This window comes from Chiloscyllium plagiosum, unplaced genomic scaffold (genome assembly GCF_037043375.1).
Source record: "Chiloscyllium plagiosum isolate Xiang-an unplaced genomic scaffold, Cpla_swu_hap1 HiC_scaffold_4, whole genome shotgun sequence".
Classification (NCBI taxonomy): Eukaryota; Metazoa; Chordata; class Chondrichthyes; order Orectolobiformes; family Hemiscylliidae; genus Chiloscyllium; species Chiloscyllium plagiosum.
In genome coordinates this window covers 90062818-90089912 of record NW_028270142.1, presented here as the reverse complement: position 1 = coordinate 90089912, position 27095 = coordinate 90062818, and the positions used below count along the sequence as shown (strand labels likewise).

Genomic DNA, 27095 nt, shown 5'->3' with positions numbered 1-27095 from the left:
CACATGACAAACTTTGTAGCTTTAAGACTTTAATTCTGACGAAACATACTAAACGCAGCATTGAATGAAAGCTAACTGGTGGGCAAATAAGAGACAACTGTGGGAAAGCTATTCCTCAACCTTTTAGCAGAAATGAAAAAATCCTGTACCACAGCTTTATGTCACTGTCCAATATCTGCAAAATTTAATTTTTTTTATTAGGGAGCCAGTTGAATATTACTTCCATCTTTCAAATGGTTTAAATTAGCTTAGATTCCCTACAGTATGGAAACAGGCCCTTTGACCTAACAAGTCCACACCGATCCTCCAAAGAGTAACCTACCCAGACCCATTTCGCTCTGACTAATGCACCTAATACGATGGGCAATTTAGCATGGCCAATTCACCTGAGCATATGTTTGGACTGTGGGAATAAACCGGAGCACCCGGAGGAAACCCATGCAGACACGGGGAGAATGTGCAAACTCCACACAGACAATTGCCCGAAGCTGGAATTGAACCTGTGCTGCCCCTTTACTGTCCTCCATTTTAGGAAGTGGTAAAATTGTTTCAAAAGTAGTCCCAAACGTACTACCTGCAGTAAAGCTCACTTCTGATGATTCCTTCTGTGCTGGAATAAGTCTCCTGGAGACTTAGGTTGCCATACCATATACTCCTCCAACAAGAAATCATGTTAAATCCATAGAAAGGTCACTCTCCTCTTCATGCTAAACACACTAGCTGAAACCTTTTGTCTTGAGATTTTCTTCAACTCCCTCTCTGTCTATTTGAAGAATTAAACAAAAAGGTAGCTGACAGCCAGCCTCAATCAGCCTTGCCTTTGTTTACTGATGTGAGAAGTTTGGACTTCTGCCCAAGTCACAATCTGGGCTCCTTTGTCACCAGATACCTAAGTCACCTTCATGCAACCAAGCAAAACTCAGTATAAAGGTTGATTTTGCCTTCTACTAAATAGGTTAAAATGGAACAGTCTTACTAACGTTTCAGCTCACTGGGGTAGTGTACTGGAAATTGAACTCCAATGTTTGTGGAGTCACCACAAAAGTAAAGGGTTTATTGAAGTGTGCAGAATCCCCCATTTCTGTTTTTGAACTCAGTTTAACAGAAAGCACAGACCAGGTTTCCCTGTCCTTCATGACAATTGCTATTTATTAGAACTAAATAGATTTTCATTACAGGTGAACAACAGTGACTTGTTGACGTATGACATCACTAGTTAAAACTCTAACCTCTTCTTAAAATTCTCCCTGCACACGTGTACAGACAGACAAAAATAAAATTAGTGTTATGGCTGGAGGGTAAAACTGGAAACTTAGTTCAATGGTTCCTCTCCATGCAGTTTATTAAACATAGAATAGAGAACAGTACTGCTCTGGAACTGTCCCTTTGACCCACCTTGTGCTGACCATGATAACAAAATATTTGCATCTGCCTACGCATGGTCAGTACCCCTCTATTCCCTAGGAAAAAGTAAGGACTGGAGATCAGAGTTTAAAAAGTGTGGCGCTGGAATAGCACTGCAGGTCAGGCAGCTTCTGAGGAGCAGGAGAATCCATGTTTCGGGTATTCTTGATGAAGGGTTTATCCCATGCGTTTTCACTTCCTCTAGTCCCTGTCTGTTCATGTATTTGTATAAATGCCTTTTAACCATTGCTTCTACAATCGTTTCTACAACCTCCCCCAGACAGCACATTCCAGGCACAATCACCTGTGGTGTAAAAACTTCATTTGCACGTCTCTTTAAAACTTCTTCCCTCCCATCTTAAACCTATGTCACTAGTATGTGGCTCTATCCTGGGAAAAAGACTCCAACCATCTGCTCCATCCATGCCTCTCATAATTTCATATAATTTAATCAAATTGCCTCCCAGCTCTGACACTCCATAGTGAAAAACTTCCAAGCTTGTCCAACCTACACTCCAATCCAGGCAAATCCTGATACAACCTCTTTTGCACCCAAAGCCTCCATTTCCTTCCTGTAGTGTGGCAACCAGAACTGCACACAATACTCCAGATGTTGGCTAACTAAAGTCTTATACAGCTGGGCCAACAGATGAAGACAGTCATGTTGTACACCTCCTTTACCACCTTATTCTCACGAGTTCCCACTTTCAGAGAACTGTGGACTTGCATTCCAGGATCCCTCTGTATATCCATACACCTAATAGACCAGCCAATTGACTGTATACTTTAACTTTACATTTCATCTCCCAAAATACATCACTTCACACCTTCACAAACTACATCTGCCATTTCTCTACCCACCTTTTCCAACTGGTCTATATCCTGCTGTATTCAGTGACAATCTTCCTAACTAGCCACCACATCTCCATCAATTTTTGAGTTGTCTGAAAACTTATTTATCAGTCCACTGATGTCTTCATCCAAATCATTTTATCTAATATTTATATTTACACACAATTCCAGTCCTGATCATTGCAGAACATCACTGGTCATAGACCTCCAGTCAGAAAAAAACATCCCTCCACAACTACCCTCTGTCTTCTATGACTAACCAATTTTGTATCCAACTTTCAAACTCACTTTGAATCATGTGACTTAATCTTCTGGACCAGCCGACCATGAGGGAACTTTCCAAATGTTTTAGTAATGTCCAGATAGACAACGATCGTCATCGTCATCGTCATCGTCATCGCCACCGCCACCACTCGAATTTGAAACAAGAATTCCCTGCATAAAGCCATGTTGGTTATTCCTTGTATGACCATTTTTCTAAAATGCAAGTAAATTCTGTCCCTCGGAATCTTCTCCAAAAAACTTCCCTACTATTGATGTAGGACTTACTGAGCTATAATTTCTAGGATTATCCCTTTTATCCTTTATTTAACAAAGGAATAAGATTGGCTATTATCCTGTGTTTTGGGACCTCACCTGTGACTCAAGAGATCTCTGTCAAGGCCTCAGTAATCTCCCTTGTCTTCTACAACATTTGGTAAATGCCTTGATATTCTCCTTAATCCTACTTGCTAAGAATGTTTCATGGTCCCTTTGCAGCCCTTTTAATTCCTGTTTAAGTTCTTCACTACTCGCTTTCGATTCAACAGGGCCCTTTCTGTTTTGAGTTTCCGAAACCTTAAATATACTACCTTTTCCTCTTTGCCTAAACTCTCTAGGGCAGGACACGTGCCTCAGGTGACAGTGGGGGAGCACAATAGGACCAGTGACCATAGTTCTATTGATTTTAGAATAGTTATGGATAGGGGCAAAACTATTCTACATCTTAGTGTTTTAAATTGGGGCAAGGCAAGTTTTGATGGAATTAGACATGAGTTTTCAGAGGTTGACTGGAGTAGTTTGTTTGCAGGTAAAGGGACCTCCGGCAAGTGGGAGGCCTTTAAAAGTGAAATAGCTAGAGTTCAAGATCTATGTGTTCCTGTGAAGGTAAAGGGCAATGTTGGCAGAAATAGGAAACCCTGGGTTACAAGATACTGAGAAAAAAGGTGGAGATGTGGCTCAGTACTGACAGTTGAGATCAAGGGAATCCCTGGAAGTATATAAGGGATACAGGAGTTTACTGAAGGAGGAAATCAGGAAGGTGAAAAAAGGGGCATGAAAGCGCCTTGGATTAGAATATTAGGGAGAATCCAAAGAGGTTCTTTAAGTACATTGAAGGAAAAAGAATTACTGGAGAGAGAATAGGTCCTCTTAAGGACCAAGTTAGACTTGTATGTGTGGAACTCCAGCAGATGGGTGAGGTCCTCAATATTTCTCCTCTGTGTTTACCATAGAGAAAGACTTGGCAAAGTTAGTGGTGATATTTTGGGGACAGTTCATATCACAGTACAAGAGGTGTTGGACATATTAGAATATATGAAGGTGGATAAATCTCCTGGTACTGACCAGATATATCGAAGAAACCTACAAGATGCTAGAGAAGAAATTGTGGGGACCCTGGCTGATACTTTGCATCATTGTTAGCCACAGATAAGGTTTTGGAAGACGCGAGGGTAGTGAATGTCATGCCCTTATACAACAAGAAACATGGGAACTACAGACCAGTAAGCCTAACATCTGTGGTTGGTAGGTTACTTGAGAAGACTGAGGGAGAAGATATACATACATTTGGAAAGACCGGGTTTGATTAGTAAGAGTCAGCATGGCTTTGTGCTTGGAAGATAATGCCCCACAAACTTGTTAGAGTTCTTTGTTGAAGTGATCAGGAAGGTTATAAGGGCAGGGTGTTAGACGTAATTTATATGGAATTCAGTCAGGCCTTTGATAAGGCTCCACAAGGCTGCTCTGAAAGGTTACATTACATGGAATCAGGGGAGCTGGCAAATTAAATACACGATTGGCTTGATGGGAGGAACCAGAGGGTAATCGTGGAAGGATGCTTGTTGGACTGGAGGCCTGTGACTAGTGATGTACGTCAGGGATCAGTGCTGCGTCCACTGCTGTTTGTTAACTATATCAATAATTTGGATGAGAATGTCCAAGGCATGATTCGTACATTTGAAGATGACATTAAAATCATTGGTAAGGTGGACTGTGAGGAAGGTTATCAGAAATTACAGTAGGACCTTGATCAGCTGAGAAATGGCAAATTTAAGTTTAATATAGATAAGTGTGAGTTCTTGCATTTTGCAAAATAAAATCAAGGTGGGAGTTTGATGGTGAATGGTAGGGCCTTAAGGAATGTAGTAGAACAGAGGGACCTTGGAGTTCAGGTGCAAGGTGGGGTCAGGGCAGTGAGAAAGGCTTTCGGTACACAGGCCTTTATGAGTCAGGGCATCGAGTATAGAAGTTGGGAAGTTGCGTTGCAGTTGTACAGGATGTTGGTGAGGTCGTACCTAGAGTATTGTGCTCAGTTTTGGTCATCTAGCTATAGGAAGGATATTAAACTGGAAAGAGTGCAGAAGAAATTTACATGGATGTTGCCAGGACTCAATGGTCTAAGTTATAGGGAGAAGAATTATCTTAAAGTATTCAGAATTATATCACTGTTCTCAAAATGCTCTGAAACCTCAATCAACTGACTGGGCTCATTCTTCCATACAAGTTCCGATATGGCCCTAATCGGAATATCTATATTTTATTTCAAAAACCTTGCTAGATACATCTGACAAATTTAGCGCTATCCAAGACTCTGGCACTTAAGGAGTGCCAGTCAATATTCGGGCAGTTAAAATCATCTTCTACATCAACCCTGTTGTTCTTAGATTTTTCCATGATCTGCATAGATATCTGTTCCCCTATCTTACATTGGCTTTTGAGAGGCCTATAGTTAAACCCATCATAGTGATTGCACCATTCTTATTCCTGTGTTCTACTCCTATGGCCTCACCAGATGAGCCCTCTCTTACTGCATCTGTGACATTCTCCTTAAGTAATGTAACTTCCATACCCCATTTACATTCCTCTCTATCTTACCTGAAACAGAAGGATGAGCTGCCAATCCTGTCCTTCTCTTAACCAAGTTTCCGTAATGGCTACAACATCATAGTTTCCTGTCCTAATTCAGGCTCCAAGCTTGTCTACCTCACCTGTTACGTTCCTTACATTAAGTACACCAGTTCTGCCATTTTCGGTAAGATGGTCCTGCCTGTTCTTCTGATTGAGAGCTGAAAATGTGTTGCTGGAAAAGCGCAGTAGGTCAGGCAGCATTCAAGGAGCAGGAGAATCGACGTTTCGGGTATGAGCCCTTGATTGGACTTCCTTGACTTAACATCGACATTCTCCTTAATCACCACACAAGGTAAACTACTGCTCTGGTTGCCAAACCCACACAAGAGAAGCTGCCCCCCCAACCCCAAAGTGGCATTAGCACAGCTTCCTGCATGGGTATAAGGCCATAAGATACAGGACCAGAAATTAGGTCATTCTGCCCATCAAGTCTGCTCTGCCTTTCAATTATGGCTGATAAGTTTCTCAACCTAATTCTCCCGCTTTCTCCCCATAACTCTTCATCACCATTCATCACCACAGTGGCACAGTGGTTAGCACTGCTGCCTCACAGCACTAGAGACCCGGGTTCAATTCCCGCCTCGGGCTGTGCAAACTGTGTGGAGTTTGCACGTTCTCCCCGTGTCTGCGTGGGTTTCCTCCGGGTGCTCCGGTTTCCTCCCACAGTCCAAAGATGTGCAGGTCAGGTGAATTGGCCATGCTAAATTGCCTGTAGTGTTAGGTAAGGGGTAAATGTAGGGGTATGGGTGGGTTGCGCTTTGGCGGGGCGGTGTGGACTTGTTGGGCCGAAGGGCCTGTTTCCACACTGTAAGTAATCTAATCTAATCTAATCTCCTTGATACTGAAGAACCTATCTGTCTCAGTCTTAAATATACTCCATGATATTGGTGCCCCTCTCATTTAGGTGCAACCTATTCTTGTTATACAGATCATTCTTGCCCTGGGAGAGATTCCAAAGATCCAGATATTTGAAGCCTTCCTCTTACACCAGTTGTTGAACCATACATTTAAATGTATTATCTTCCTATTTCTAGTCTCAGTAGCACATGGCACAGGGAATAAACCGAGAGGTCCTGCATTTCAACTTTGTACCTAACTTCGCTTTGTGGGACTTCAACTCTCTTCATATGTCATTCGTACCAACGTGGGCCATCTTACATCTTTTTAAGAATATCCATTGCCTGCTCAGAGAGAGCGCCTACACCTTGATTCACTTCCTCCCCTACCCCAGGTATACAATGGAACCAATGGTACCACTGATCTGGCTATTGCTGTCGCTTTCCTGTGCGAGGCAAACCCTACCCCTGCCCTTGATTTCCAACTTGTTGCAGAAGGTGAGATGGTCCTTTTAGTTTGCCTGGGCTTACTACTAATCAATCTATCTTCCCCGGGTAATTTCAGTTGCTTTCAGTGGTAGAGTGACTGGTTCTCAAATCAAAGTCTCTACTTTTTTGAAGCCACAGGTCTCGGCAGTCAGTGAGAAAAAATAAACTGGCTTTTTCAGGTCTTTTTCTTTTTGTTTTAAACAGCGAAGGGAGATAATCTGGATGCCATTGTTAGCATGTGGAAGGCCTGTGTCATCAATAATGATCTGCTTCGCAGTGATTCAATCAGCTGCTAGTTGCTGGCTGAATCTCCCTTTGTACTCACTCCCTTGTTGTCTTTTATCTTTTGTCTGTAGTAAACCGTTCCCACTACTTGGACCTACTTACATGCAACAGTGTAAGCATGACATAAATGTTGATTGTTCATCTTTTTTTAAAAAAAGTTCTAGCCGTCCCTTTCACAATTATCACTTGTTAAAGCTATCCCTTTCTCATTTCTCAAAAAATACAGAAAATAAATGAGAGCCTGTACATAATCTTTATTACAAATTAGCAATTTATCAAATGAGGCCTTATGGGTTGAATTGAAGAACAGAAAAGACCTAGTCCATTTCTGGTGGTTTGTGATAGTTTCCCAAATCAGCAGAAGAATGAAAATCAAATACAGAAGAAATTTGTTGAATAGTGTGTGTAGGATGTTGATTAGGTAGCACAGCTGCCTCGCAGCGCCAGGAATCTGGGTTCAATTCCATCCTCAGACGGTTGTTTGTGTGGCGTTTGCACATTCTTGCTGCTTCTTCGTTGGTTTCCTCTAGGTGCTCCAGTTTCCCCTCTCAGTCCAAAGATATACAGGTTAGGTGGTTTAGTCATGCTAAATTGCCCATAGTGTCCAGGAATGTGCAGGCTAGGTTAATTTAATCATGGTAAATGCAGTATTACAGGAATTGGGAATGGAGAATGTGGTTTCTCAGCTGGATGTTGTTCGTAGGGTTAGTGAAGCCTCTGTGTTATCATCAACAGTAACCTGCTCCGTGATGTCCAGTTTGGGTTCTGCAAGGGCCATTCAGCTCCTGACCTCATGATACCCTTAGTTCAAACATGAACCAAAGAGCTAAACTTTAGAGGTGAGGTAAGAGTGATAGCCCTTGACATCAAGGCTGTGTTTGATCAAATATGGTATTGAAGCGTAAATCCTATGACTGGGAGCAAAGACTCAGGAGGCAGACAAAGCACTGTTGGTGTTTTCTGCTTTCTATTTAAATGTTTGTGTTTCCTTGGGGGGGGGGCGGTGATGTCATTTCCTGCTCTTTTTCTCGAGGAGGGATGGTAAATGGGGTCCAAGTCAATGCGTTTGTTGATAGAGTTCCAGTTGGAATGCCATGCTTCTCGGAATTCTCGTGCATGTCTCTGTTTGGCTTGTCCTACGATGGATGTGTTGTACCAGTGAAAATGGGGTCCTTCCTTATTTGTATGTAAAGATACTAGTGAGAGGGTGTCATGTCGTTTTTGTGGCTAGTTGGTGTTCATGTATCCTGGTGGCGAGTTTTCTGCCTTATTGTCCAATGTAGTGTTTGTTGCAGTTCGTTTTGCTTGTTATCTGTATAGGGTCTTTCAAGTTCATTAGCTGCTGTTTTAGTGTGTTGGTGGGTTTGTGGGCTACCATGATGCCAAGAGGTCTGAGTAATCTGGCAGTCATTTGGATTTGGTACATTGGGCCTAATTCAAAAATACTGGCTAGTTGATATGAACAGAATACCCTGGAGGTTTGTAGCTTAAATGTTTTCATTTGTTGATTTCCAGAAGGACTGCAAATTTAAAAAATCAAGTACCCAGGTCCTAATTTTAGTGATAATTCGGGTTTCTCCAACTGAAGAGTTGAGACCTACTTTTGTGCAAATTTGAGTGCCAACAGAGTGGTTTTTATTATTGCAGAACTGAGATGAAGTTTCCTTTTGTAAAATAGTAACCTTTTTAAAATGAGCATCATTTTCTCAATTCAGGGACAGCAATTATTGTTGATAGCGTAACATGATAGGAAGAAGGACTTTTAGTTTTGAGCGAGAGACAAAAACAAATGCTATGTGTTAATTAATTTTTGCAAGTACTATAAATGATATTCATAAGCTTGCATGTTCAGCTGGATCAGCAGTTCAAGATAGCATCTGAAAAAAGTAAGTCCATAATATAACTGATATGATTGGCATGATTACAGAGAAGTGGTTTTCCTTTGGGTCTTTTGAAATCAATCTTTCAGTGGATTGGTGTTATTATGTTCCTTATTTTAGCAGACAAGAGCAAACATTTTTCTTCCTTTTGTACTTCAAACAAATTTAATTGCCATCCAGAAATAATGTTTATATTGTACACAAAATTGTATAGATGTCTCAGCCATTGAAATTAAATGACTAACACGTTAAGAATTTATTTGACAACAGCTAATGAACTACAACTGATAACTGAAAGCAACTGATGCCCAGCCTGTGTTCTTAATGTTGGATTCTAACTATTTTTATCCCAATGGCTAATGTACTCATTTTAACATTTACAAACATCAATGGATTTCCATTTTTAAAACTGATTATTCTGAATTTTACCATATATCAACTGATTAAAATAATGTGCCACATTACATGGTGTTAATTGTGCAAGGTTTATGGGGGTTTAACTACCTCTCATTATTTCAAGGGGTTTGCACTTCACTGGCAAGACCAGCAGTTATTGTTCACCACCAATCGTCTTGCAAACATTGTGGTGTGCTGCTGCTGTGAACCATTGCAATCTCTATGATGAAGGGAGTGGTTTGGAGCTGGATGAAGTTCTCGAGTGACTTCATGAGAACTTTATGATGATTTAGGAAAAGCTATCCCTGTTTTGAACTTTGAATTATACGGCAAAATGAAAAACCAATAAAGTCTCTTAAAGTCAGATGTTAGTGGTTTAAAATCACACTTTAACTCTTGGCTATCTGTTAAACAGAAGTCCATAAGATACAGCAGCAGAATTAGAAGTGTGCCGTGCCATTTGGTCATGGCTGATACCTTTCTCTTCCCACCCCCACTACACCCTCTGAACAGCTTCCAGCAAATCCCCCTGCTACCCCCACACACAATACAAATAAATTATACCCAGTTTTCCTAATGCATAGGCCCAAGATTACCACCTCATCTCCTCCTTTCTCTCCTCCTTCTCCCCCCCCCTCCCCCCCCCCCCCCCCCCCCCCCACACACACACACACACACACACACACACACACACACACGCGCACAGGTGTCCATAAGAGCCTTCCCCAGAGCTGACCCTTGACCCTGCTATCATACCTAGCTGTCAGACCAGTCACCACCCCCAGATCTAACAATCCCCCACCCTGACTTGCGAACCCTGACCCCTCAGTACTTGACACTTTCTACTCCACCCCTCTCCACTGACTTGACCACATACAAGCCAATACAACAACCTAACATCTGGATCTGCCCTGAACATGTCCATTTAACTGACACTTCCCATCCTTTGTCCTCCTGACTCCTCCCAATTGATTCCTGAGGAAGGGCCTGTGCCCGAAACGTCGAATCTCCTGTTCCCTGGATGCTGCCTGACCTGCTGTGCTGTTCCAGCAATAAAGTTTCAACTTTGATCTCCAGCATCTGCAGACCTCACTTTCTCCTCCCAATCACGCTCTCCTATCCAGCATTCCTAACCCCCATCAGCAAACTGACACATTACCGTTAATCCTCCTGACAGTTTCTCCCCTCATCTATTCGACACACTAACCCCAATTTCTCCTCCCATCTGCCACCTTATCCTCCTCACTCACACACTTGGTAACTGAATCCTGCCCCTATACCTTCCCCTCAGTCTCCACAATGACGTTATGGTGGTCATTCTTACTGATATTGTCATGGATAAATGCATCTGAGACAGACAGATTGTACTTTACGTCATCCTCACCAATGTTAAATACACTACACTGTACAGATGAAGTCCAGTGTTCACTTTGATAATACCTTACATTGTGTTGTGTGGCACTATCACCATGCTAAATAGAACCACTTTGGAATCTAGCAACTCAAGACTGGGCATCTATGAAGTGCTCCGCCCCATTAGCAGAGTCTTACCCCAGTGCAGTCTGTTACCTTATGGTTTGACACATCCCTGATTCTGTGATTACTATCAAGCCATGAGATCAACCTTGATTCAATAAAGAGTGCAGGAATCAAGTATGCAACAGCCATACCTAAAAATAACTTGTTAACCTGGTGAAGTCCCAGAACAGGGCTACATGCATGACAAACAATATAAGCAGCAAGGTAATGACAGAGCAAAGTGATTCTGTAAACAACAGATCAAATACAAGCTCTGTAGTCCTGCCACATCCAGTTATGTAATGGTGGTGAACAATTAAGAAATCTACAGAGAAAGACAGTCTACAAGTATCCATATCCTCGATGACTGGGAAACCAGCATATCCATGTAAAAGGTAGCGTTGAAGCATTTGTATTTATCTTAAACCAGATGTACCAAGTAAATGACTGATCTCTGCCTCCAAAATTTCCTGGATGCCGGTTTTCAGTCATTCAATTCACTACATGAGACAGCAAGAAGCAATTGGATGCACTAGATACTGCAAAGACTATAGTTTTGACAACATTACTGAAGACTTATCCTCTAGAACTTGCTGTTGCACGGCCAGCTACAATACTACCTAATGATGTCCAAAGTTAACTAGGTATGTCTAACAAGGAGGGCAACTCAAGCTCAGCTAATTACTGCCTTATCTGTTGCATATCAACAATAAAGTGGTGGAAGGTGCTGTCAATAGTGCTATCAAGCAGCTCTTGCACAGCAATAGTCTCACTGATGTCTAGTTTGGGTTCTGTTGGGGCACTTAGCTTCTGATCTCATCACTCCTCGGTTGAAACATGGGGAGATGTGATGTGACATTACAGACACATTTGACTGTGGCATTGAGGAGCCCCAACAAAATTCAAGTCTGTGGAAATTGAGGAAAATTCTCTGCTGATTTGAGTCGTACCTGGCACATGGAAGATGTCAGTCATCTGAGTTCCAGGGCATCGCTGCAAGAGTTCCTCAGGGTAGTGTTCTCGGCCTGACCATTTTCACAACTTCATGAATTAGGCCAGAAGTAGAGATGTTTGTGCATTATGACACAAAATTCAGCACCATTTGTGAGTCCTCAAATACTGCCCAAATTCAGCAGGATTTGGGTCGATATCCAGGCTTGGACTGATCTGTGGCATGCAACATCTGTGCCACACAAATGCCAGGCAATAGCCATCTCCAATAAAAGACAACCTGACCACCACCCATTGACATTAAATGATGTTACCATCACTGAATCCTCCCACTGTTAACATCTTGAGGGTTACCATGAACCATAAGCGCAACTTGACTAGCCATATAAATACAGTGAGTATAAGAGTAGAAGCTAGTAATAATGCAGCCAGTAACCCCTGCTTCCTAACTCCCAAAAGCCTGTTCATCACCAAGTCAGGAGTTTAATGGAATACTCTCTGCTCGCCTGGATGAGTACAGCTCCAACACGACACAAAGCTTGACACCATCCAGGTGAAAGCAGCCCAGTTGATTGGCATAATGTCCAAAACATCTAGTTTATCCACCACACACACCTCAGTAACTGCAATGTGTGTCGTTTATAGGATTCATAGAACATCGAATATTATAGTGCAGTAAAAGCTCTTTGGCCCTCGATAATGCATTGACCTGTGGAACCAATCTGAAGCCCACCTAACCTGCACAATTCCATTATCGTCCATATGTTTATTCAATGACCATTTAAATGCCCTTAAAGTTGGCGAGTCTACTAATGTTGGCAGGCAGGGGGCAGGGCATTCCACACCCCTACTACTTTGAGTAAAGAACCTACCTCTGACATCTGTCCTCAATTTAAAGCTATGCCCCCTCGTGCGCGCCATCACCATCTGAGGAAAAAGGCTGTCGCTGCCCACCCTAGCTAACAGTCTGGTTATCTTGTATGCTTCAATCAAGTCACCTTTCATCCACCTTCTCTCTCTAATGAAAACAGCCTCAAGTCCCTCACCCTTTTCTGATAAGACCTGCCCTCCATACCAGGCAACATCCTAATAAATCTCCTCTGAATCCTTTTCAGTGCTCGCCCATCCTTTCAATAATGCGGTGACCAGAACTCTACGCAATACTTCAAGTGCGGCTGCACCAGAATTTTGTACAGCTGCAACATGACCTTGTGGCTCTGAAACTCAATCCCTCTACCAGTAAAAACAAACACACCACATACTGCCTTCGCATCCCTATCAACCTGGGTGGCAACTTTAAGGAGTCAATGTACATGGACACTGAGATCTTTCTGCTCATCTACACTACCAAGAATCTTGTCGTGAGCCCAGTACTTTTATTCCTGTTGCTCCTTCCAAAGTGAATCACCTCACACTTTTTCCACATGAAATTCCATTTGCAACCTCTCAGCCCAGCTCTGCAGCTTATCCATGCCCCTCTGTTACCTGCAACACCCTTTGGCATTATCCACAACTCCTCTAACCTTAATGTTATATGCAAATTTACTAACCCATCCTTCTAAGCCCTCAACTAGGTAATTTATCAAAATGACAAACAGCAGTGGCCCCAGAGCAGATTCTTTTGGCATACCACTAGTAACTGAACTCCAGGATGAACCACCACCCTCTATCTTCTTTCAGCTCATCAATTTCTGATCCAAACTGCTAAATCACCCTCAAATCCCAATAGCCTACTGTGGAGAACCTTGTCAAATGCTTTACCGTAATCCATATACACCACAAAAACTGCTTTACCTCCATTCACCTGTTTGCTCACCTTCTCGAAGAACTCAATGAGGTTTGTGAGGCATGACCTACCCTTCACAAAACACTCTCTTGACTGTCTGTAAACAACTTATTCTTTCTAGATGATTATAAATCCTATCCCATAACTTTTTCTAACACTTCACCCACAACTGAAGTAAGGCTTACTGGTCTATAATTAACAATGTTGTCACTACTCTCCTTGAGCAAGGGTACAACGTTTGCTATCCTCCAGTCTTCTGGCACTATTCCTGTAGGCAATGACAACATAAAGATCAAAGCTAAAGGCTCAGCAATCTCCTCTCTGGCTTTCTAGAGAATCCTAGGTCAAATCCCATCCGTCCCAGGGGACTTATCCCTTGACTTGAAAATGTATTGCTGTTCCATCACTGTTGCTGTGTCAAGATCCTGGAATTTCTACCACAATAGCATTGTGGGCTGGCCTGCAGCAAATGGAGTGCGACAGTTTAAGAAGGCAGCTCATTATCATCATTTCAGGGGTTTAGATGGTTGGATCGAGGACATCACCCTGAGGATCTCCTGTAAGGATGTCGAGGAGTTGGGATGATTGACTTAGCACAGTGAAGATGGCTGTGATTTTCTACGTATGACTCCAACTTCTACGTATGAGTACAAAGTTTTTCCATTATTCTCATTGATCTCAGTTTTGCTCGGTCTCTTTGAAGTCATGCTTTGTCAAATGCTGCCTTGGTGTCAAGGGAATTCACTTTCACTTCACTTGTGGAATCCAACTATTTTGTTCATGTTTCGACCAAGACTGTAATGAGGTCAGGAGCTCAGCAGCTGTGGCAGAAACTAAACTGGGGCTTTGTTATTTCCTTGCAGCTGCCCCTGTGATATTAATGCAGAGAACCACTTCTGTCACTTTGCTAATGATGCTCAGCCAACTGATAGGACTGTAATTGATCGGGATTGATTTGTCCTGCTTATTAATCATAGAACATATGAGGGCAGTTTTTGACTTTGTCCAGGAGATTCCAGTGGCATTAGCTGGATGAAAACAGCTTGGCACAGAGTATGGCATGTTCTGGAGTGCTTTCATGACTTTTGCCCAAATTGAGAGAGCCATAGCCTTCGTGGTGTGCCTTCAACCATTTCTTGATATGATGTGAAGTGAATTGAATTGATTCAAGACTGGCATCTGTAATGCTCGAGACTTCATCAGAAGGCTGTTTGTTTAATTTGAGTAATTGTCCACTACTATTCATGATGTACATAACAGGATTGTAGACCTTAGATCTCACCTTTTGGTTGAGGGATTGCTTAGATTAGATTAGATTAGATTGCTTACAGTGTGGAAACAGGCCCTTCGGCCCAACAAGTCCACACCGACCCTCCGAAGAGCAACCCACACAGACCCATTTCCCTACACCTAACACTGTGGGCAATTTAGCATAGCCAATTCACCTAACCTGCACATCTTTGGACTGTGGGAGGAAACTGGAGCACCTGGAGGAAATCCACGCAGACACTGGGAGAATGTGCAAACTCCACACGGTTGCCCGAGGTGGGAATTGAACCCGGGTCTCTAGCGCTATGAGGCAGCAGTGCTAGCCACCGTGCAGCCCCGAACATTGTCACTTTCATACTATTACTGTTTGGCAAAAGACTAGCCCTGTGTTACTGCTGCTCCAATTTGACGTTTCATTGGGCTCCTGGCAAGCCCACCTGCACTCTGAATCAAGTTTTATCTCCTACCTTCATTGTGGTGGAGTGGAAGTTAAACTGGATGCTGAGTTACGGGTTGTGGTTGAACACAATTCTGCTGCAGTAATGGCCCACACCATCTCGTGAATGACCAGTTCTAAGATATTAGATTTGTTTGAAGTCTGCTCCATTTAGCATGGTGGTTATGCCACGCTAAATGATAGAGGTGATTATCAACATGAAGGTTGGATTTCACTGCATAGAGCTGTGGAGGTGATAACTCCTACCAATAATTTGTATGGATAAATGCTACCGAGACACACAGATTGTGAGGATGGGGTCAATAACAACTTCTCCATTGCTTGTGCTGACAGTGTTCCTGATCTTGTTAATGCACATTGACATTTTCCACCCGGAGTTTATTCTGTGCTCTTTCTGCCAATTATTTCTCCTCTAAGTAGTGTTAAACATGGAGGATCATAGATTCATCACCTTCGATAGTAATCAGCAGGAAGTTTCCTGTCCCATATTGACCTGATGCAATTAGATTTCATGCAGTTTGGAGTCAGTGTGGAGTACATCTGTGTCTCTGCACCATTTTGTTGCCACCTCTGATGGATCTGTTCTGCTGATGGACATACCCAGAGATGTTGATTGTGGTGTGTGGAGTTTTGTTTGTAACGTGTGGTTTCGTGAGTTTGATTTTGTCAGGCTGTTGATTGACTACTCTGAGTAAAAACTGACAGATGCGTATGTATACATGGGCGCTGGTGTGGTTACAAAGTCCAATTTGTATCTTATTCCAGATTTGGAACGTTGTATTGAGAATCTAGGACAAGTAAATTGTATTTCTAAATTTTGAGTTAAAGGATACTGGCAGGTACCTTTTTTCTCCAAAAGAGCAAAGGAAATTTCAACTTTCATGACACTATGTGGACTTAGCAGTTTAAAGTCATGCTATAGCTCCAGCCATAATTCAAAGACTAACCAATAAGGTCATTTCAGGATTACCCAATTGTATGGTGTACATCGGCAATCTGGTGGTTTTTTTTAGTCACGTGGAAGAAGCATTTGGAGCATCTGGTGGAATTCAATCAACTTGAGGAGGCGGACTTGGTGATAAACCTTACCAAGTCATGTTCCTAGGCCATATCATTGGACATAGACAGGTGGTCCCACAGGATGTGAAAACCAAGGTTATTGGGGAGTTTCCATAATCTCCATGGTGAGGGACATACCATGAGTCCTGGAACTGAGTGGGTTTTATTGAAAATTTGAATCAAATTTTATTGTAATTGCTCAACTGACTGGCCTGTATAAGGAGTACAGGAAATTTCATTGGATGGAGGAATATTAGTCATTTCACAGTCTGAAAGCCGAATTGACCACTGCTCCAGTGTTAGCAACACCTCATTATGCAAAACCATTTAAGGTGGCTATCGATGTGAATGATGTGGGTGTTGGTGCTATACTCTTGCAAGAAAATGAGAGGAGAGAAAGACCTATTGGGTATTTCTCCCCAAAGCTGAACATCAAAAGAAATATTCCACCATTGAAAAAGAGACTTTGCATTGATGTTGGTGTTGCAAGGTTTCACCGTTTATGTTGCCAGTAATGTATCTGAGACAATAGAGAATGCTGATTGTGACCCCTTAATGTGTTTGGAAAAATTTAAGGATAAAATTACCAGACTACTTAGATGGAGTTTCTCGTTACAGGCATATAATTTTAAAAGTATACACATGGCAGAACAAGAAAATATAAAAGCGACATGTTGTCACGACTTGAAGGAAGACTGGAGGGTTTGGTGGCGGAAGAAGTGCATTAAATTGAGCTGTAGTTTGAAATGTTTGCATGCTTAGGTTTAATGCAATGTATATTTATATGATGTAGTATACTATTAGCGTGAGACTAAAGGTTTTGAAGATTAGCAATCTTTGTCGATTGGTTTATATTTTTAAAAACACGGTGTGAGGTACAGTGCCTTTTTAGATTTGTCCTGCTCTTGAGCTTAAGATTAGGCAAGGATATTGTGGGACACAAAAGAGCCATAATTGCTGGTAGAACTTGGCAGAAACCAGCAGAGCCAAGTCTGATGAAGAGTCATTGGACTCGAAACATTAACTCTGTTCTCTCTGCATAGATGGTGCCAAGTCTGCTGAGTTTCAGCAGTAATTTCTGTTTTTATTTCAGACCTCCAGTATCCACAGTTCTTTGTTTGATATTTGTGGGATGACTGAGAAAAATTAATTAACATAGAGATCAGGAATTGTTTAAAAGTAGGATCAGATTATGGCCCACACTAATTCTAAAAGTAGTTGGAGGTTGCAGCAATGTGTAAATGAACTGGAGCCGAGGGGTTGTTTTGATTTGCAGACGAGGGACCAACTTATCAATCAGCATCTGCCAGCCAACAACTGTGATTGGTGGTCAGGGAGCTGAACAACTTGGGCTGTGAGCAAGATCGAGAGAACTAATCAGACCAGAAGTAAAACCAGCAGGTGCTCCCTCTTTCAGTCCTCTGCAATTAGTCATATTAAGCCAGATGGAAGCCAGCTTACCTTAACTTCAGCAGATATTGCAGATTGTGACATTGAATTGAAGACACCTTTCATGAGTAAACCAGCCACCCTATGTCTCAGCAACCTAGTCAAACATTACAAAAAGAAAAACCCTTCAGATCAGCATGAAGCAACTCAACTGATCTTATGAACAAAAAATACAAAACTATTTTCTCTCTCCCCATGTATCGTTTTTCTTGTTCATGTTCTTGTGTGCAGAAGGGGAGTTTGTAAGGGGTACGGAGAATGAATTGTTAGTTTACTTAGTTTAATGTGAATAGTGATTCATAAAAACTGGTCTGTGATTTTTATCAACCTGGGGTCTGAAAATTGGAGAATTTGTGTGCCTCTTCCAAAAACAAATGTGCCTTTCATTGGGATTTTCAGGAAAACTGTGTTTGATGTCCAGTGTGCTACCATGGTGAGTCATGAAATTCCAGATTTATACTCTGAATCGGGAGCAGGTTATCGTTTTGTGCATTTACTCTTGCTGGCTTATACAGAAATGCTTTATCAAGTTCAATGCAAGTTACAGGAATCATGCTATTTTGATCATTATAGTAGTGTGGTTCGATTAAGAAATATAATGTTCTAGGAGGACTGTAAGAAATCTCTCTCAAATGCCAACAGTGTTGAGAATTTTGGAGATTTAGGTTTCAATTTAGGTTATGACCATAAGTTAAGTCAAAGGGACAGATTTCCCAAAGTATTGGTCAGGAGGCTCAATATGGTTACGTTCTGAAATTTTGCAGTCATGAGCTCAGCAATACTGAGGGCTGCTGCATAGCTCCATCCTACTGCTGCTACTCCATTCCCTGCTCTAATTGTGTCAATTGCCTTAAAGAGTTCAAAACAGTTACCAAGACACAAAATGGGATTGCAGTGGGAAAATGTTTAAGAAGCAATGTTCCAAGGACTTCATTGGGAAACTAATCAGATCAATTGCTATGGTAGATTTGTATCTTGCCTAATTATGTGTTGAATCAGAAGGATGCTGTGAAACTTGAAAAGGTTAAGAAAAGATTTACAAGGATGTTGCCAGGGTTGGAAAATTTGAGCTACCGGGAGAGGCTGAATAGACTGGGGCTATTTTCCCTAGACTTTGAGGCTGAGGGGTGGTCTTATAAATGTTGATTAAAATCATGAGGGGGTGTGGATAGGGTGAATAGATAAGGTCTTTTCCTTGGGGTAGGGAAGTCCAGAACTAGAGGGCATAAGTTTAGGGTGAGAGGGGAAAAATTTAAAAGGGATCGAAGGGGCAACTTTTTGACGTAGAGGGTGGTGTGTGTATGGCATAAGCTGCCAGAGGAGGTCATGGAGGTTGATACAATTACACTTATAATTTCAGTTGCGCCACACAGTAAACTTCTGCTATAAATTCTGTGTCTTACCATCTTATACTCCACAACCACCTGATGAAAGGAGCATCGCCCCGAAAGCTAGTGCTTCCAAATAAATCTGTTGGACCATAAGCTGGTGTTGTGATTTTTTTTTTAAACATTTAAAAGGCATCTAGATGGATATATGAATAGGAAGGGTTCAGAGAGCCATGGGCCAAGTGCTACTAAATGGGACTAGATTTGGTTAGGCTAGCTGGTCGGCATGGATGAGTTGGACTGAAGGCTCTATTTCTGTGCTGTACATCTGACTGTAAAGAATCATGTTGGTTGGGGTATAAGAATGATATTCCATTTAAGCTTTTGTACTTATGCTTATGTGTTGTATCACATATGTAACATCATTTCAGCAGCAATAAAATAATCAACCTCAGGATCAAATTCCATGATTCAGCACTCTTGACTGAGTCAGAAGGCTTTGAATTCAAACTGCACATCAGAATTAATTGCAGAATTCAGGCTGACTCTCCAGTACAGTATTGAGGGAGAGTTGCATTGACAGGGGTGCTGCCTTTTTGCTAACAAGGCCCCATCTGTCTGCAGGTGATTGTTAATGATTCCATGGCACTGCTTTGGAAAAAAAGCAGGGAAGGTTCCTGCAGTATGTTGGTCAATATTTATTCCTCCATTATTTTGACTAAAGTAGATTATCTTGTCATAGTGTAAGATTTCAAATTCAATTGTCATGGTATCTAAGATAGGCAGTTTATTGGTCATAAGTAATTTGAAAGGTAGTTTAATAAAGTTCATTAGGAAGGAGCTGTTTAAATAAAATACATTAGCTAAATTGAGCAGAACTGTCTTGAACCTGGTGACAGTTGAGGGTTCATTTATAACAGAGGCTGAACGTACATTTGGCACAGTGTGTGTTGATCTTGGTAACTCTATAATGGTAGTATCCTGCTTTCAAGCTCAGTGTGAAGCTCTGGGTTCAAGCCTACTTGAGAATTTGATAGCCGAAGAAGGTTTATCCATAATATGGCGAAATAGTTTGAGTAACGAATTTGTAAATCCTTCCAACATACACTAATTGCATGCAATGAAAGTGGGAGAGATTCCTGATCAGCCATGTGATAGCAAAGGAATTGGAATCCTTACTATCACTAGCTCTACAGCTTCAGAGTACAATATATGTAGGTTGACACAGCAACTTGGACTCCTCGGGGAAATGGTTATGTTGTTGGTTAGATGGCTAGTGTGGATCAGATTGCCAACAGCAGTGGATTGGATCCCTGTTTTTAACTGGGGTGTGTTTGGGGATAAAGCACCCCCCCCACCCCTCCCCCAATGTATGAGTGTCTGTGATGCTCAAAGTTGGAGCTTCTATTGGATAGTGAGCATGAAGGTGATGGTCTTTACTGTCTCTTCTGTGCATTAAACCTCATCTCGCACAATCTTTAGGATACACGTTCACCTCGTAAAAAATTTGTTCTTTAGCAGCTTTTTAAAATGTGTAAGTTGCGAAAAATCTTGCTGGTAATGGAATTTGTTATATTGAGAAATAGCATATTATGTGTTCTGTACTTTTGTTTTTGTTTTCTTTACCTTTTCATAAATTTCCATGAATCAAGACAGTTGATAAACTTGTAGCAAAAATTATCAGTCATGTGTATGAAAACTGTGGTTTGTTTCTTAACTATTTCAGATGGCATCAGTGTTGCAGGGTTACCCTTGTCAAGCCCTTTTCGACAGAATGGCAAACCTCGCTCGGATAGCAAATCTACTGTTTTGAATTCAGCTGACACCAACAGTAAGAGTGAATACAGTCATATAAAGGTAGGGTCATGCATTTGAGATGTCGTGTACAACAGTTTTGATAGGTGTTGTGCTTCAAAATATGGGCTTGATTGTGACAACTCTAGCAAGTGTTGACTGGTAGTTAGGACATTAGGACAGAGATAAGAACAAGCAGGAGTTGATCGCAAACCCATAAGTCTACTTGGCCATTGAATAAGATGATGGCTAATCCTTGACCTCACTATTATAATTTACTTCAAAGAGGATGTCAAGCATATCCAGCTGCATTTATTGATAAATAACGCTAAAATGCTGATTTATATCTTTAAAAATTGGGCATTTAAAATTTGTGGTTTGAATGCATGAAGAAAGCTAAGATTTGCGTTGGGGTTTACAAGGGAGCTTCACTGGATCGGTTCCTGGGATGAAAGGGCTGATCCTTGACCTCCAACTTGACCTACCCTCCAAATTCCCTTATCCCTTCATTTCCCTAAATTCCAGAAAACTGGCCATTGTAGCTTTGAATATAACCGATGAGTGAACATTTGTGGTCCTATGCAAACAATTCTAAACATTCTCAACCCTAGAATAAAGACATTTCTTCTCATCATTCCTGGAGGAAGGAAAAAAATTCTGGCTGTAACAGGATGCTCTTTTTTTAGAGTTGTTTTTGATATTGGGGGTGATTTCCTCCAATTCTAGGAGCAGCAATTACTGTTCTGTATGCTGTCGCATTGTTTAGGAACTTTGGAGAATAAAACAGTCAAAGCAACAGCCCTTTTAAAAGGGAGAGGTATAGACAAAGGCAGCACATGGTGAGAGAGATAGAGAGAGACCCACACTGCTAACTGACGCAGCGGTGAATCTGCACAATTATTGCCTTTGCTGTTGAATTCGTGTATTGCTGGACATCAGAGTGCATCTGGGAAAATTAACATACAGTGAAATTCACAACAGATCTTGGAGGAACCTGTTTGGGAGAGGTCACAGCACACAGACAGATAAGTCATTAGTATTAAGTGTGGTGTTGGTGCCTTAGTGTAAGTCTGCAGTCGTGAGTAGTGTGGGTTCTTTCTTGATTATATGTTTTATTGAGATATATCTCTTGACGAAATTTAAAAATAAAAGCCATAAATATCAAGTTAGCGTGGAGCAGTGTTTTGTATAGGAATAACATAAGGCTATTTTCTGGGTCTCCAGATTGGAAGAAGCAAAAATGGCCCTAAGTAGAGTGATATGCTCCTCATATTAGATGTGCGAGTTTGGCGAGATTTAGTGTTACTGAGGATTATATTAGCAATAAATGCGACAATTAGAGGTAATGAGGCATTTACAAGAGTGGGGGGGGGGGCGGGGGTGTGATGACTGGCAGTTACAGGAAGGAAGAAAAGTCGCATATACGGTCAGATACGGGGATGATGGATTCTCGAGGGAATGTAGGTTGAACAGGCACGTTTCTGGTATTGAGATTGACTCTAATGCAATGAAAGGTACGTCGGGTTCCAAGAGATCGATTGTGTTAGGGGGCTCCCTAGTCAGAGGCACAGAGAGATGTTTCTGTGGCCAGCAGCGAAAAATGAGAAGTGTGTTGCTTCCCTGGTGTCAGGATCAGGGATGTCTCAGGGTGCAGAATGTTCTCAAGGGGGACAAGGCCCAGCAGGAGGTTATTATACACATGGGAACCAACGACATGGAAAGTGATAAAGGATGAGATTCTGAAAGGAGAATACAGAGTTAGGCAGGAATTTAAAAAAGAGGTCCTCGAGAGTAGTAATATCTGGATTACTCCCGGTGCTATGAGCTGGTGAGGGTAGAAATAGGAGAATAGAGCAGATGAATGCATGGCTGAGGAGCTGGTGGATGGGAGAAGAATTCACATTTTTGGATTATGGAATCTCTTCTGGGGGAGAAGTGACCTGTACAAGAAGGATGGATTACACCTAAATTGGAAGGGGACTAATATACTGGCAGGGAGATTTGCAAGAGCTGCTTGTGAGGCTTTCAACTAGTAAGGTGGGGGAGTGGGACCCAGGGAGATAGTGAGGAAAGAGATCAATCTGAGACTGTCATAGAGATGTACAGCATGCAAACAGACCCTTCAGTCCAACCCGTCCATGCCGACCATAGTTGAGAAAAGAAGTGAGTCAAACAGTCAGGACAGGCAGGGACAAAGCAGAAAACAAGGTAGGACTGATAAATTAAACTGCATTTATTTCAATGCAAGTGGCCTAACTGAGGAGGCAGATGAACTCAGGGCATGATTAGGAACATGGGACTGGGATATCATAGCAATTACAGAAACATGGCTCAGGGATAGACAGAATTGGCAGCTTAATGTTCCAGGATGCAAATGCTACAGGGAAGACAGAAAGGGAGGCAAGAGAGGAGGGCAAGTGGTGTTTTTGATAAGAGATAGCATTACAGCTGTACTGAGGGTGGATATTCCCGGAAATACATCCAGGGAATTTATTTGGGTGGAACTGAGAAATAAGAAAGGGATAATCACCTTTATTGGGATTGTATTATAGACCCCCCCAAGAGTCCGAGGGAAATTGAGAAACAAATTTGTAAGGAGATCTCAGTAATCTGTAAGAATAGTAGGGTGGTTATGGTAGGGGATTTTAACTTTCCAAACATCAACTGGGACTGCCATAGTGTTAAGGGTTTAGATGGAGAGGAATTTGTTAAACATGTATAAGAAAATTTTCTGATTCAGTATGTGGATGTACCTACTAGAGAAGGTGCAAAACTTGACCTAAACTTGGGAAATAAGGCAGGGCAGGTGACTGAGGTGTCAGTGGGGAATCACTTTGGGGCCAGCAACCTTAATTCTATTAGTTTTAGAATAGTGATGGAAAAAGATAGACCAGATCTAAAAGTTGAAGTTCTAAATTGGAGAAAAGCCATAGAACATAGAACAGAACAGTACAGCACAGAACAGGCCCTTCGGCCCACGATGTTGTGCTGAACATTTATCCTAGCTTAAGCACCCATCCATGTACCTATCCAATTGATGCTTAAAGGTCGCCAATGATTCTGACTCTGCCACTCCCACAGACAGCGCATTCCATCCCCCTACCCCTGACATCCCCCCTATACCTTCCACCCTTCACCTTAAATTTATGTCCCCTTGTTCACTCTGTTGTACCCGGGGAAAAAGTTTCTGACTGTCTACTCTATCTATTCCTCTGATCATCTTATAAACCTCTATCAAGTCACCCCTCATCCTTCGCCGTTCCAATGAGAAAAGGCCTAGCACTCTCAACCTATCCTCGTACGACCTATTCTCCATTCCAGGCAACATCCTGGTAAATCTTCTCTGCACCCTCTCCAAAGTTTCCACATCTTTCCTAAAGTGAGGCGACCAGAACTGCACACAGTACTCCAAATGTGGCCTAACCAAGGTCCTGTACAGCTGCAACATCACTTCACGACTCTTGAATTCAATCCCTCTGCTAGAACGCTAATACACCATAGGCCGCCTTACAAGCTCTATCCACCTGAGTGGCAACTTTCAAAGACCTATGAACATAGACCCCAAGATCCCTCTGCTCCTCCACCTTACTAAGAACCCTACCGTTAACCCTGTATTCCGCATTCTTATTTGTCCTTCCAAAATGGACAACCTCACACTTGACAGGGTTGAACTCCATCTGCCACTCCTCAGCCCAGCTCTGCATCATATCTAAGTCCCTTTGCAGCCGACAACAGCCCTCCTCACTATCCACAACTCCACCAATCTTCATATCGTCTGCAAATTTACTGACCCACCCTTGGACTCCCTCTTCCAAGTCATTAATAAAAATTACAAACAGCAGAGGACCCAGAACTGATCCCGGCGGAACTCCACTTGTAACTGGGCTCTAGGCTGAATATTTACCATCTACCACCACTCTCTGACCTCGACCGGTTAGCCAGTTTTCTATCCAACTGGCCAAATTTCCCTCTATCCAATGCCTCCTGACTTTCCGCATAAGGCTACCATGGGGAACCTTATCAAATGCCTTAGTAAAATCCATGTACACTACATCCACTGCTCTACCCTCATCCACATGCTTGGTCACCTCCTCAAAGAATTCAATCAGACTTTTAAGGCAAGACCTACCCTTCACAAATCCGTGCTGGCTGTCCCTAATCAAGCAGTGTCTTTCCAGATACTCATAAATCCTATCCCTCAGTACCCTTTCCATTACTTTGCCGACCACCGAAGTAAGACTAACTGGCCTGTAATTCCCGGGGTTATCCCTATTCCCTTTTTTGAACAGGGGCACAACATTCACCACTCTCCAGTCCCCTGGTACCACCCCCGTTGACAGTGAAGACGAAAAAATCATTGCCAACGGCTCTGCAATTTCCTCTCTTGCTTCCCACATAATCCTAGGATATATCCAGTCAGGCCCGGGGGACTTGTCTATCCTCAAGTTGTTCAAAATGCCCAACACATCTTCCTTCCTAACAAGTATCTCTTCAAGCTTACTAGTCCGTTTCACACTCTCCTCTTCAACAATACGGTCCCTCTCGTTTGTAAATACTGAAGAAAAGTACTCATTCAAGACCTCTCCTATCTCTTCTGACTCAATACACAGTCTCCCACTACTGTCCTTGATCGGACCTACCCTTGTTCTCGTCATTCTCATGTTTCTCACATACGCATAAAATGCCTTGGGTTATCCTTGATCCTATCCGCCAAAGATTTTTCATGCCCTCTCTTAGCTCTCTTAATCCCTTTCTTCAGCTCCCTTCTGGCTATCCTGTATCCCTCCAATTTTGATGATATGAGGCAAGAGCTTTCAAAAGCTGATCGGGTGCAGATGTTCGCAGGTAAAGGGACGGCTGGAAAATGGGAAGCTTTCAGAAATGAGATAACGAGAATCCAGAGAAAGTATATTCCTGTTAGGGTGAAAGGAAAGGCTGGTAGGTATAGGGAATGCTGGATGACTAAAGAAATTGAGGGTTTGGTTAAGAAAATGAAGGAAGCCTATGTCACGTGGAGACGGGATAGATCCAGTGAATCCTGAGAAGAGTATAAAGAAAGTAGGAGTATACATAAGAGGGAAATCAGGAGGGCAAAAAGGGGACATGAGATAGTTTTGGCAAATAGAGTTGGGGAGAATCCAAAATGTTTTTACAAATACATTAAGGACAAAAGGGTAACTAGGGAGAGAATAGGACCCCTCAAAGATCAACAAGGCAGCCTTTCTGTAGAGCCACAGGAGATGGGGGAGATACTAAGCGAGTATTTTGCATCAGTGTTTACTGTGGAAAAGGATATGGAAGATATAGAATGTAGGGAAATAGATGGTGACATGTTGAAAAATGTCCATATTATAGAGAAGGAATTGCTGGATGTCTTGAAATGCATAAAAGTGGATAAATTTCCATCACCTGATCGGGTGTACCCTAGAACTCTGTGGGGAGCTAGAGAAGTGATTGCTGGGCCTCCTGCTGAAATCCTTGTGTCATCGATAGTTGCAGGTGAGATGCCTGAAGACTGGAGGTTGGCTAATGTGATGCCACTATTTAAGAAAGGAGGTAAGGACAAGCCAGGGAAGTTTAGACTGGTGAGCCTGGCGTCGGTAGTGGGCGAGTTGTTGGAGGGAATCCTGAGGGACAGAATGTACATGTATTTGGAAAGGCAAGGACTGATTAGGGATAGTAAGCATGGCTTTGTGCGCGGGGGAGATCGTGTCTCACAAACTTGACTAAGTATTTTGAATAAGTAACAAAGAGGATTGATGAGGGCAGAGCAGTAGATGTGACCTATATGGACTTCAGTAAGGTGTGCAACAAGGTTCCCCATGGGGGAACTGGTTAGCAAGGTTAGGTTTCATGGAATACAGGAAGAACTAGCCATTTGGATACAGAACTGGCGCAAAGGTAGAAGACAGAGGGTGGTAGTGGAGGGTTGTTTTTCAGACTGGAGGCATGTGACCAATGGAGTGCCACAAGAAATTCTGCTGAATCCGCTACTTTTTGTCATTTTTTATAAATGATTTGGATGTGAGCATAAGAGGTACAGTTAGTAAGTTTGCAGATGACACCAAAATTGGAGGTGTAGTGGACAGCAAAGAAGGTTACCTCTGATTAGAATGGGATCTTGATCAGATGAGCCAATGGGCTGAGGAGTGGCGGATGGAGTTTAATTTAGAT

The 27095-nt window shown here is 42.2% G+C and overlaps 1 protein-coding gene across 6 annotated transcripts in view; it reads left to right on the top strand.

Annotated features, from left to right (window-relative positions):
- Positions 1–27095, top strand: part of trappc9 (trafficking protein particle complex subunit 9) — a 663479-nt gene that overhangs the window by 147427 nt on the left and 488957 nt on the right. For all 6 annotated transcript variants that reach the window (XM_087986471.1, XM_087986468.1, XM_087986469.1 and 3 more), the window contains one exon: positions 20854–20984. In XM_087986471.1, coding sequence (XP_087842597.1) covers positions 20854–20984 — 131 coding nt within the window. The remainder of the gene's footprint in view (positions 1–20853; positions 20985–27095) is intronic.